This window comes from Mytilus trossulus, chromosome 4 (assembly GCF_036588685.1).
Source record: "Mytilus trossulus isolate FHL-02 chromosome 4, PNRI_Mtr1.1.1.hap1, whole genome shotgun sequence".
Lineage (NCBI taxonomy): Eukaryota > Metazoa > Mollusca > Bivalvia > Mytilida > Mytilidae > Mytilus > Mytilus trossulus.
Genome location: NC_086376.1, coordinates 75,617,458 through 75,631,531, shown reverse-complemented (window position 1 = coordinate 75,631,531; position 14,074 = coordinate 75,617,458). Strand labels below are relative to the sequence as shown.

Sequence of the window (14,074 nt, the reverse complement as noted above, 5' to 3'; positions counted from 1 at the left end):
TTAAATTTTGAATATCACTTTAGTATCTTTCGCCTTTTGTTTACTCTTTCTAAATCCGAATAATTCTTCCTCTGTATATCACTTAAGTTGTAATGTTTTGCCGCTTTAACCAGGTACGCCAATGGTTCTTTTCCGTGGCAAAGTATTGTTTAGGAATCACCAAGAGGAATAATGTATAGAACGACTGTGCTATATAATCGTATCGTTTTGGTAAAAGTCGATATCAATAAGAATAACTAATGACTATCGGATATTTACAGTGATTTTTGTAATGGATTTCACAAAAGAAATAAATTGCACAAACTGATTTCCTACTTTCAAAATGTTATCTTCTATTTTTTATCAAAATGTTATTTCATCAAGGATTTTATTTCATTGAATTTCTTATCAGTCCCTTTTGACTAATGCATTTCAATCGTGTTTCACATTTTTGTTGGTATAAACTAAGTAGGGAAAGAATACAGCTTCTAATCTTCTATTTTGCTCATTGCAAATAAAAAATTTATAATTAAAATAAAGACTTACTTCCGTTCGTATTGGCAGACATGTAAAAGACGAATGTCCTATTAGAGGACATTGATATCAAATATGAGAACTTATTCTGACGCCGAGGAATGTTTACAAACCTCATGGTTTTTTTTTCAAAACGTTTTAATTCGCTCAAGCAATCACAATTTTTTGTTCATATAACATAATAATACAAATAGGTAGGACATTTAAGTGGGCTTGAGGGTATAAATCCATTTTTTTCAAATATAGGATTTCGCTTTTGTTTGTTTAATATAAATGAACTTGATCATATACTTAATAATTAAATTAAATATGACAATGAGGTCACCGTTCAGGAAAGCTCACAATCTGACTTCGAAAGAAGCATGCACTTTTGATAAGGTACTTGTTTTCCGTTAAACTCATAAGACAAATAGAGGTAATATCGAAATAAAAACGAACTAAATTGCAGAAAGTCATTAAGAGACAAAACGAATTAATTGTGTTGGTTTCTTTTTGTACCATACCATAGAGTTACAACTAATTGTGTTATACATAAAATATGTGATGCCAAAAAAAATGTTAAAATGTTCCTGTAATTTATGTACCCTTGAACATCTATAATTGATTTAAAGGAAAGGAAGTGAAGTGTACAATGCACAATACACAATCAAGCCAAGTTAAAAGCAATGATACATGCATGTATTTTTATTTACAAAATATAAACATCACACGAAACATTTATAAATACAAACTACGCATGAACTTGAACTTTTACCTGGAAGGGACCCTATATCATGATTTCAGTTATGATGACAATGGGGTGACAGAAGTTCTTGAATTATCTAACTTTTATTGCGGTTAATAGCCCAGAAAGACTAAATATTTAAATCGACGCAATGACAAACTAAAGTCTATCGCACGCCAGACATCAAATGTATGCTATCAATTTACAATTCAAAACACATAATATTCGATTTTGTTACAATTTAAAGGCTGAATGTGAATGTACTCAAAAGTTGATGGATATTGTTTAAGTCTACGTAGTATGCACATCAAGAGCTTTTTTTAACCTGAAACTTATTGTATTTTTTTCTATTTCAGGAACAATGGCAGATGGTTCTGTTAATTTAGTCAAAGACAATAAGCGACCTTCTTCTCGGAACACAGGAAATACTTCTAGGAGATTAGAAATGGCTCTTATGCCTTATCTTTTCACATTTTTGGTGGCATGGTGCTTTGCACAATAATTTTGTAAAAGGTAACAATTATATTTCTTTAAAATAATCGAGATTCTCAGAAAATTATAAAAGACTAATGTTTTATTCTTATATAGGAATTGCAGTTCCCTACTTTAAAAAATATTTGTCCATTGATTTCTGCACTAGGTCAACTATTTATACCAAATTTCATCATTTTAAATATAAGACGAAGACAATATTGAAGACAATATTCGCTAAAGCAGTTGTTATTTGAAAGATAACAACAATCACTGCGTGGTTATAATTCTTGTTAAGGGCATACGATACAGTTTTGATACTGTATTTCCAGTTTAATGAAATTTTCCATATAGGCTTTTTTTTTTGGCCTAATAAAATCAAATATGTAATAAAAAAAAACATACCTCAATATGCTACTTTTTGAGTTAAATGAGGTCGAAATTTTGTATATTTGCTCAAATTTCGGATTTGTGGACGTATTGGTCCTTTCGAAAGAAAGACATAACTTTTTTTGTTTTAAAAGATAAACACAAATTGTTTTTTGTTCAATAATTTGTAATTTTTGTATTTAATAAGTGTTCTTAAAATTTATACATTTTTTTTATTAAAAAAACCCTCATCTTTATCAAATTATCATGAATAGAGAAAACAAACGTCATTTTTTGCTGTACACTTGCACTATTTACAGTTTTATAAAATTTGGTCTAAATAATCTCTATGCAAAATGAAACAAAATGTCGTTTTAGGGGTCTATGCACTCGTTTTCATATTAATTCAGATTGAATGATATAAATCAGTCGAAAATGCATCTTTCCCGATATATCACAGTTTGACGTCGCGAAAAAAAACATTTTACGTTAGCAACGTCCTTACCTCTCCTGTAACTGTATCGTATGCCCTTAATTGAATGTCATTACGTAAGATTATTATTGAATTTTTCAATAACCATTCTTTTGCAGTGTTAATCATTGTTACTAAGGTTACTTGTAGTTAATTAATGAAAAGAAAAAAAACAGGTTCGGGTTAAATTTTAATTGTTTTTAGCGTTCCCATGAGTAAAATTGTGGTATAGATTGTATTACGCAAAGCGTAGATAGTATTTACTATTGAATAAATGGAAACATACTCTTTTTCCCATGTAATCAGTTGTATACGATGTGTATGTAGGATATGAATGAAAGTATATAACAATATAAACTATTAATATGTTTGCCTGATTAAATCAAATATGTAATAAATGTTTAGGAATACTTTAAATGAAAATACATCTTTCGCATTTGAAGTGATTTTTTAGATTAACTTTCATCGGGAGCAATCAACCCAATCAGTTGAAGGAACGGAGTAAAGTATACAGTTTATGACTGAAAATGGGACCTCATTAAGTTAACTTTTTAACTTTTCCTAGGAGACATGTTGGAAACCGAGTTTTTCTGTCTTTTCTATTTCTGTCTCCTTTTTAGCTCACCTGGCCTAAAAGGCCATGTGAGCTTTTCTCATCACTTGGCGTCCGTCGTCGTCGACGTCGTCGTCGTCGTCTGTCGTCGTTAACAATTTTTCAAACATCTTCTCCTCTGAAACTACTGAATGGATTTGAATGAAACTTAACATGATTGTTCCTTAGTATATCCTGCACAAATTGTGCGCTTCGATTTTTGATCCGTCAAAAAACATGGCCGCCGTTACTTAAAATAGAACATAGGGGTCAAATGCAGTTTTTGGCTTATATCTCAAAAACGAAAGCATTTAAAGCAAATCTGACATGGGGGTAAAAATGTTCATTAGGTCGAGATCTAGCAGCCCTGAAATTTTCAGATGAATCAAACAAACCATTGTTGGGTTGCTGCCACTTAATTGGTAATTTTAAGGAAATTTTGCAGTTTTTGGTCATTATCTTGAATATTTTTATAGATAAAGATAAACTGTAAACAGCAAAAAAGATCAGCAAAGTAAGATCTATAAATAAGGTAATATGACCAAAAATGTCAATTGACCCCTTAAGGGGTTATTGTCCTTTAATGACAATTTTTCACAATTTGTTCATCATATTTGCTAACTTTAAAAAATCTTCTCCCTTGAAACTACTGAATGGATTTGGTTAAAACTTAGCATGATTGTTCCTTAGATTATCCTGCACAAAGTGTGTGCTTTGATTTTTGATCCGTCAAAAAACATGGCCACCGTTACTTAAAATAGAACATAGGGGTCAAATGCAGTTTTTGTCTAATATCTCAAAAACGAAAGCATTTAGGGCAAATCTGACATGGGGTAAAAATGTTCATTAGGTCAAGATCTATTAGCCCTGAAATTGTCAGATGAATCAAGCAAACCATTGTTGGGTTGCTGCCACTTAATTGTTAATTTTAAGGAAATTTTGCAGTTTTTGGTCATTATCTTGAATATTATTATAGATAAAGATAAACTGTAAACAGCAAAAAAGATCAGCAAAGTAAGATCTACAAATAATTTTATATGACCAAAATTGTCAATTGACCCCTTATGGGGTTATTGTCCTTTAATGACAATTTTTCACAATTTGTTCATCATATTTGCTAACTTTAAAAAATTTTCTTTTCTGAAACTACTGAATGGATTTGGTTAAAACTTAGCATGATTGTTCCTTAGATTATCCTGCACAAAGTGTGTGCTTTGACTTTTGATCCGTCAAAAAACATGGCCGCCGTTACTTTAAATAGAACATAGGGGTCAAATGCAGTTTTTGGCTTATATCTCAAAAACGAAAGCATTAAGAGCAAATCTGACATGGAGTAAAAATGTTCATTAGATCAATATTTATCAGCCCTGAAATTTTCAGATGAATCAAACAAACCATTGTTGGGTTGCTGCCACTTAATTGGTAATTTTAAGGAAATTTTGCAGTTTTTGGTCATTATCTTGAATATTATTATAGATAAAGATAAACTGTTAACAGCAAAAATGATCAGCAAAGTAAGATCTACAAATAAGTCAATTTGACCAAAATTGTCAATTGACCTCTTTAGGAGTTATTGCCCTTTAAAGACTTTTTTCACAATTTGTTCAGCATGTTGACTTACTTTAAAAAATCTTCTCTTTTGAAACTGCTGTATCAATTTCAGCCAAACTTGGGCTAAATGAGTTTCAGAGTATCTAGTATAAATTTTATATTTCATTTCCTTGCATGTCAAGAAACATAGCTCCTATGGCTAAAATAGAACATAGGAGAAAATGATTTTTTTTTGCTTTTGAAGAAAATAGGACGATTCAAAGAACATTTAAATAAATTGAAAAGCAAAAATAATCATTGATGAGAGATTAAACCAAAAAAATTCAGGTGAGCGATTCAGGCTCTTGAGAGCCTCTTGTGTTATTTGGGATTGAAATTTACAATCGCTTCTCTATTCTTTATAATAATATTCAGGTAAATTAACAAGTTTCGAAAATGACAAAACTCAATTCAAATGTTAAATTTTAAACTACCACATACACAGAAAGTTTCTTGTGGTCTTTTATAATACCATTCCCAATTGATCCGAAGACAAATAATTAAGATAATTGGAAGGTTGGACCGTAATAGAGCTTTAACAAGATAGACTCATAGATATATTACTTATATACTAGGTAGTGTTCTCCCCGTAATATTTGTCTTGATTACTTTGCGCCGCATCTAATACGTCAGATACCTTTACACATCATTAATCAATCTCATAGACTCGTTATTGATTCCCCAGTAAAGCAAAATTCTCTTTCGAAAGGCATTAAAACATTTAAAAAATTGTTCTATTTGTAAATTTACCGAAGGTTAATGCAACTGAACCATTTATGTATTTATTAATAACCATATTTGCCTTTGATCATGTTCACTGAATTACCCATAATATCCGTTATTATGAGCCAAATATTATTGACAATATTCTTTATAAAATTGAGAATGGAAATGGGGAAGGAGTCAAAGAGACAACAACCCGACCATAGCAAAAAACAACATCAGAAGGTCACCAACAGGTCTTCAATGTAGCTTATAAATGGTTTAAAACCTTCCATTAAACACTAATATACGAAATTTTGGGATAGCCGACTTTTAAGTGATGATTGTCTTGAAAGTGAGTATTTACTTTACAATTGTCGGTATGGGTCATTTTGGCAGAATAAGGTATGTTGCCTTTTATGTGGCTCCATTTCAACTATTGGGTTCTTGTCTTATTGACGCATAACTCACAACCTCAACCTCCTGAATCACTTTATCAGGAAAACGTGACGAAAATGTTAGTCATGGCATTCTATAATAACATTCCAGATGGATGCATAGATTAATCAGCCAGGTTAATAAAACGCTTTGATAATGTGACCCCTTATAGAGCTTCAACATGAAAGGCGCCTTTAAATTATTTCTTAAGATAATTTTTTCTCTGTATCTGTAGGTTCATTATAATTGTTTTGATTACATTTCACATCTATTACGTCATATACCTTTACACCTCATTAATCAATTTCTAAGAAACGATATTGATTTGACTATAAAATATCATTTTTTCTTAAAAGGCATTACTTGTTTTTTTGAAAATTATTGTTTGTTCATTTATCGATGGTTAATGTTACAGAACCATTCATGTTTTTATTAATAACCTTAATTTTCTTTGATCTTGATAACCGGATACCCATTATATTCGATATTATGGACCAAGTGTGACTAACAACAGACTTAAATTCACATTGTAAAACTTTGCCTTAAAACTATATATTTATAACGTGAAAACAACTTCTCAAAAGCAATCCTTGAATAAGAGTCTTTAAGGTGGAGAGATATTTGATGTGCAATTTGTCTAAAAACTTAACAAACAAAAAATCGTGATGTTTTATTTTGTACACTGTTCTGATGGTTTTGGACTATATGTTGCCCGTTTCATGTCTGCAGTTTTGTTGTTGAGCTGCTGTCTTATTGAAATATTCCCAGCAACTATCTTTTATTTTTTCATCAGAAAAATGTGAGAAGAAGCTGACATAAAAAAAATCATGGGGCTTTATAATACATTTCCATGAAAACGCGCAAATTAGTCGGTCAAATAGATAAAATTCATTAACAGTTTGAGCTTTAATTCAGCCTTAATAAGATAGACTCATACATGAACATATATCACTAGTGTATGTAGTCTTATCTGTAAAAGAAAAGTCTCATTATATTTGTCTTGATTACAAAGCACAGCATCTATTACGTCAGATACCTTAACACATCATTAATCAATCTCTAAGAAACTTTATTGAATCCACAATCATGAAAAATTCCAGTTTCAATGCTTTAGATGATTTCAAAGTTTCATTTGTTGCTGATATACCGATTATTACTGTTACTGAACCATTAATATGTTTATTAATAACATTTATGTCCTTTGATCTTGTTAACTGGATAAAACATAATATCTAAAATGTTGAGTCAAGTACAAATACCAATGGATTTTCCATTGTAAAACTGTGTCTAAAACTATCCATTATTGACTATTATGTAACTTGTAAAAGACTGAAAACATTAATCGTTGGATAACAGTCTCTTGAGTGTAAATTTTCTTAAAATACGATACTAGTATTTACTTAACACTTTAAAAATAAAACTTCATTAATTTAATGCGTCCGTAAAACAAGATGTATAAAAAAAACCTTTTCAACAATTAAAAGAGTCCATTGTTCGTTATTATTCCACGGTGATGAAATATGTTCTCATCTTATAACCCGACGTTACATTGCAATTTTTCTGTACTACAACATGAAATGTAATCTTTAGAGTTTGTGTTGATCCGAAATGTCATAAGCATCAATCGAAAGGACAAATTCAGATTTTGTTACTTTACATCATATATGATTGTATAACACAACAGTCATAGCAGGTGCAAAAGCTTGTATAGCTACTCTAGCCATTACCGTTCAAGAACTTGTGGCACTTAACCAGAAAATAATCAGAGATGAGATGTGTTGATATGAACAGCGTGCTTTCAGAAAAAGTAGTTTGGTATGATTGTCAATGAGACAATTACCTACCAGAAACCAAATGATGTTGAGCATTGTTCTATGAAAAAGTCAAAATCAATGAAAGTACACATAATAACTTAAGCCAATTACACTTTATATACATCTATTTTCATGTAGCTCATCAAGTTAGATATATATGTTCTACAAGGGCTGCTGCTAACAAGGAAGCTTTTGAATCATGGGTTTCTAGTTTTACAAATGAAGACATCCTTGTTTCTTTTCGGACTGCAATTATAATTTAGGTATAGATTTGTTTCGTATCAGCAATCATGTCATCTTTTCCTCTATTATACATTCACCGAATGAGACATATCCCCGCATTCGTACTTGCCATATGCAACACTGCCTGGGCCAATAGTCAGTTAAGATATGCGTATTTTCCTATTCAAGCTAGACAAATGTTAAATTGTATTTCGATCGGGTTATTTTTTGCTCTAATTAGTTATCAAAGGTACCAGGATTATAATTTAATACGCCAGACGCGCGTTTCGTCTACATAAGACTCATCAGTGACGCTCAGATCAAAACAGTTAAAATGCCAAACAAATACAAAGTTGAAGAGCATTGAGGACCCAAAAATTCCTAAAAGTTGTGCCAAATACGGCTAAGGTAATCTACTCCTGGGCGTAAGAAAATTCTTAGTTTTTCGAAAAATTTAAAAGTTTTGTAAACAGAAAATTTATAGAAATTACCATATAATTGATATTCATGGGCTGGTGATACCCTCGGGGACGAAACGTCCACCAGCAGTGGCATCGACCCAGTGGTGTAAATAGTTATCAAAGGTACCAGGATTATAATTTAATACGCCAGACGCGCGTTTCGTCTACATAAGACTCATCAGTGACGCTCAGATCAAAACAGTTAAAATGCCAAACAAATACAAAGTTGAAGTCTAAAATGGTCGTTTTTTCTTAAATTCACGAATTAAGATTGTCAATTTTTCATATTTGGTATCTTCTGCTTCTTTTCTTGTTGGTTAATTGATTTTTTTTCTACAAAATGATTTATATAGCTTAGGACTGTGGTAAAGTTTCGATCCTGGCACCTTTTTTCCCAATTATATGTGTTCTCTAAAAAAAGTTGTTCGTTTTACTAATGAGTACATAATAATATCAAGGTAACATGTCATTCCAATTGCATTTTTCAACATTTTGTTTATCTCGGCCGCTCTCGTTTGCATATTGGTAGTCGTTGAAGTGGTACTTTTACAAGTCTGTTGGTTTCTGTCATTATACAGTGTTTCCATCAAATTTTCCTTCCTAATTTTCCGTCATTTCAACAAAAGCGTCAGTATAATTAACAAAATAATTTTCACAGCAAACAAACACGTTATTGGTGATATTATAATATTTTCATAAAATTATTCTATAAATGACAAAAGAGGGACGAAAGATACCAGAGATACAGTCAAACTCCTAAATCGATAATAAACTGACAACGCCATGGCTAAATAAAAAGGACAAAAAGACAAGCAATAGTACACATGACACAACATAGAAAACTAAAGAATAAACAACACGAACCCCACAAAAAAACCTAGCGATAATCTCAGATGCTCCGAGGATAAGCAGATCCTTCTCCACACGTGGCATTCGTCGTGTTGCTTATGATATAAAAAAAATCCGGTAAATAGTCTAATGCGGTAGGTCACATTCATGAAAGTGAAGGGAATTGTAGTTACGACGTAAGGAACATAACCGATTTCATTGGTGAAACGGTTATTCTTAACATTCAACAAACTCGTGATGGCGTCCGTTGAATTTACGAAGAGATGATTTTAACTTCACCATTTTGAACTCTTGATTTGATAGCTTCTTTGTGAGCAACAACCCTCTATCAAGAAAATCATGATAGAAAATGCAAGCACGGGAATATATGCAGGTGCTGCTGGAATGTTGCTACTTAGAAATGGAAATTTCACAATTGGAAAGCTGAATCATCGTATCGTAAAGTTTTGTTTTTAATCGACCCTCATTGTCAATTTCGAAATGTAAGTCAAGATATGAGGCCGACTTAACTGTATATGTTGTATTCTTTATCTCTAGTTCAATGGGATAGATGCACTCGACATAGTCACCAAATTTTGAATTATTTAGTAAAAAACATCATCTATATAGCGTAAAGTAGAGTAAAAGGATATTGCTAACTTCTCATCTTTCTTCCTTAGAAGTTCCTGTATGAAGTCAGTCTCATAATAATAAAGAAGTAAGTCGACAAAAAGGGGAGCACAATTCGTTCCCATTGGAATATTGATAGTCTGTCGAAAAACAAGTAATCCGAACGTAACAAATATGTTGTCTATCAAGAAATCAAGCATCTTGATAATGTCAGTTTCAGAGAGTTTGTTGTTTGAATCAGATTGATCCTTTACAAAGTAGTATTTATCCCTGCTTTAGACAAGATACTTGTATCTTCGTTGGCCATTCTTTTTTTATGAAACAAAGCAATGTCAACTCTCTCAATTTGTCTTTTAGTTTGGAATGTGGAGTACTTGTATAAAGTGTGGAAAAGTTAAATGTTTTAATATTATTACAAAATGAAAGCGAGTTAGATTGTATGTACTCTAAAGGATCCTTAGAAGATTTCTTATGTCCGCTTTGAACGTTAACGTTTGGTCATTTGACACTGGTGTTCCGGTATTTGTATTTGTTTGGCTGTTTGGCTCTTTGCGTTTGTATTTTTGTATTCATCTCTCATATTCTTTGTATTTATCGGTGGGATAATAATATTGCATACTAGTACCACAATGCACAAAACAAACGTTTTAGAAAAGACTAAATAGAAAGAAAACCAATTAGAACCTTATCTATTTCATTCGCTTGGAGCCATTTTCCCAAGTTTACCTTTAATAGGAACTCATAAAGCCGAATATATAAAAGCGAAGAATGTACAAAACCCAAATCAGGTGAAAAACTATAAGACCAAAACTCAGATAAAAATCATAGCCAAATTGAAAGTTGAAATCATCTCTTCGTAAATTTTACAGACGCCATAACGAGTTGGTTGACCGTTATGGAATAACCGTTTCACAAATGATATCGGATATGTTCCTTACGTTGTAACTACAATCTCCTTCCCTTTCATAAATAAGACCTACCGAATTAGACTATTTACCGGATTTGGCAATACGACGGGTGCCACATGTGGAGCAGGATCTGCTTACCCTCCGGAGTACCTGGGATCACCCCTAGTTTTTGGTGGTTTTCATGTTGTTTATTCTTTAGTTTTCTATGTTGTGTCATGTGTACTATTGTTTGTCTGCTTGTCATTTTCATTTTTAACCATGGCGTTGTCATTTTTTTTTCGAATTATGAGTTTGACTGTCCCTCTGGTATCTCTCGTCCCTTCTTGATATAAGATCGATATTGATTTATGAAAATTTAGCCTTAGTTCCTTCATATAAATTTAAAAAAACATGAAGAAAGGTTTGTAATAAATCATTTCAATTCCGAAGTTCTTAATACAGACTATAACATTTAAGTTATTGGTTCATTAACCCAAAAGTCGCCTTCTACATACGGAAATCAGACATCACTATCTGAACGTACTTTCTGAAGTGTTGAAGTTCTATCAAGGGTCCAATTCCTTTAGTGCGTTGTCTTAATTACATAAATTTTGTTCACTTTTGCAGATTCGTTGTTAACTGAAACATTAAATTACATCAGTGTTTGACTGAATACAGTATACATTCAAATTGGTAAGTATGATAAATATGACAAATATATACCAGACAGTGGTATGTAATAATTAAAGAATCTGTTTTCGCAATCCTTTTAAGGCAGGCAAATTACAGAACTTATGCAATTGGCATTAATGTCAAATATTTTTCGTGTCATTAGTCTGTTTTCAAATATGAAAGTTGATATATGAGGGTTCTACGATCTGCATGTACATATCGAACTAAGCATTTAGTGTTTTAAGAAGTAATAAACAAAAATGTTAATCTTGCAAACAACACTTCATTAGCCAATTTAATGCAAACAATTCTCAACGCAATTGACCTAAATGTAAAAATATTTATCAAAACACGTCTATTGAGAGTTGAGAGAAGTAATAGAATATCTAGTATTACAGTTATGTTCAATCATTAAAATTAAAAATAGCAAAATCGCCGAATTCCATGAAAATTCAAAACAAAAAATCGTTGATCAAATGGTAAAATTCAAATCTTAAATACACCAAACACATCAAACTAATGAAACACAATTGCCATATTACTGACTTGGTACATGTACAGACACTTCCTTCAGTAGAAAATCAAGTTGCTCATTTATTGTAATTGACATATATTTTTCTATTTATTGCAGAAACATTTAGTTCTATGAAAAGCATTACATTGCCTTCGACAGTGAAATCAGTATATATACATGTATATATAAATTATGTTACATAATAGCTGGAAAACTGTTGAATCACAAGTACATGTACATACTTATCTTTAACATGTACCATGTATTATATTATAATGTATTGTGTATAAACAATGTATTACCGTGTCGGTAAAAATGTCTTATAAACGGGAATATGAAATATAAATTGCAATTGATTTAAAGGAGCACCAGCCACGAATTATAAAAAAAAAATAATCATGATTTTTTGTTGTTGAACATGAATGGAAGTTAAATAGTAAAATACTCGTTCATTTTTAGTGTTAGTCTCGTTCAATTACATGACAACAATAATCCAAGAAACTTCACTGATGGATATTTTACTAAGTGAATAATTTGGCGTAATTGACGCATTAATTGTTTGACTTTAATTTAAACGTTCACCTTAGGATTAGGTACGCATAAAATATGCGTGTTCGACTATTTGACGGATATTATGTCAACATTGAAAGGTAAAAGGATAAACCATTTGGTTGACTGATTCGATCTATAAAAAACTCATTATTACACAGCTAAAGTGATAACTGTTAAATATTTATCAAATCAAACAGACCTATAATATCCAAATGAACGTGTTCGCTATCTATAGACAAACATATAAATATTTCTATCGAAATAAATGACTTTCGACCTCGATTGTTATTAGATGGCGTCTAGGCTAAAACACGCACGAAATTCTGATACATATTTATTATCGAGGACATGTATCGAATTCATGTTAGACTTTTTTCATGATTTGATCTACATTTTAATCTGACATTGTCATATGTTGACCAAAGCAAAAAACCCTATCTTACTGCGTGTAATATTAAAGCGTAAATACTAAACTCACTTAAAATCCATCACCGACCGTTTTATAATGGGTTGTGTTGTTATTTTTATTCGTGCTCGACCTACACAATAGAAATCATATGTAGAGCATAACAAGTCCATGTAAAATATAACAGTTTATCCCTTTTGAACCATTGACAAAGTTCCCAATGGTCACAAATTCAACTGAAAACACTTCACATCTTCCCATTCCAAAAATCAGCTATAAATTATAGTACATTTTATACTTTTTATATAACAATATGAATAGCCTGATTACATTTTGTAGTAAACCTTTAATATTTAAATGCTGTTGACTAAGGTTTTAAGAATTTGTAAAACAGGCATTTTTATATGTATCCAATGGCATACATTATTACACTTGCTTACATTCAACTATGTGTCCCTTGTATAGGTGCTTTGCATATAAAATGATGTCATAATTAATTTAATTGTCTATGCATATTGTCAAACGAATTAAAATTATTATGTTATATTTTTATATGATTATTTTTTAAATAAAAGTTGGGAAAACATACGTGATAACTTATAGACTATTCTAATATATGATATGTACATTTGCATTGCTTGAAACATGTTTTAAAATCTAATTTTGACTCGAAATTATGATTGACTTCAAAAAATGTGTTCACTGAAAAATGACAATGAAAGGATTTAAAATATAATTTATGTCACTATAAACGAAAAATAATTCCCTCCAAGTTAACATTAACGATAGATTTGGTTTTACTATGATTTATATGGTTTGCTACTAGCTCCCTACGGACTCATAGAGAGTAAGTAAAATCCACAAGGAATGACGACCAAAGTGGTGAGGTACTTATTTACCAGATGTGCAATACAAGTTTTTGTATACTAGAAATTTGGGTATACCTCAATAATCATGCAAATAAAAACACAAGCTTAAAAGACTAAAACAAGAACATGCAGAACTAAATATTGGACCTGTTTGATAACTGAGATCATGAAGGGTTTAAGTAAATACCGATTATGTTGTTGAAAATGTGGAATTGTACATATAAACTGGAAAATGGCGGACCATTAACACATGCGAATGATTGTTTTAATTATTGATATTTAATTTCAGCATTATGTGTCTCAGGTCCGTACAAATTTAATATAACTCAAATACAAACTGATACACAG

The 14,074-nt window shown here is 31.2% G+C and overlaps 1 protein-coding gene across 1 annotated transcript in view; it reads left to right on the top strand.

The window, feature by feature from the left end:
* Positions 1 to 13,361, top strand: part of LOC134714190 (zwei Ig domain protein zig-8-like) — an 80,439-nt gene extending 67,078 nt beyond the window's left edge. Inside the window, exons 8-10 of the mRNA XM_063575430.1 lie at positions 1,594 to 1,750; positions 11,341 to 11,406; positions 12,017 to 13,361. Coding sequence (XP_063431500.1) covers positions 1,594 to 1,739 — 146 coding nt within the window. The 3' untranslated portion in view covers positions 1,740 to 1,750; positions 11,341 to 11,406; positions 12,017 to 13,361. The remainder of the gene's footprint in view (positions 1 to 1,593; positions 1,751 to 11,340; positions 11,407 to 12,016) is intronic.
* The last annotated feature ends 713 nt before the right edge of the window (positions 13,362 to 14,074 follow it).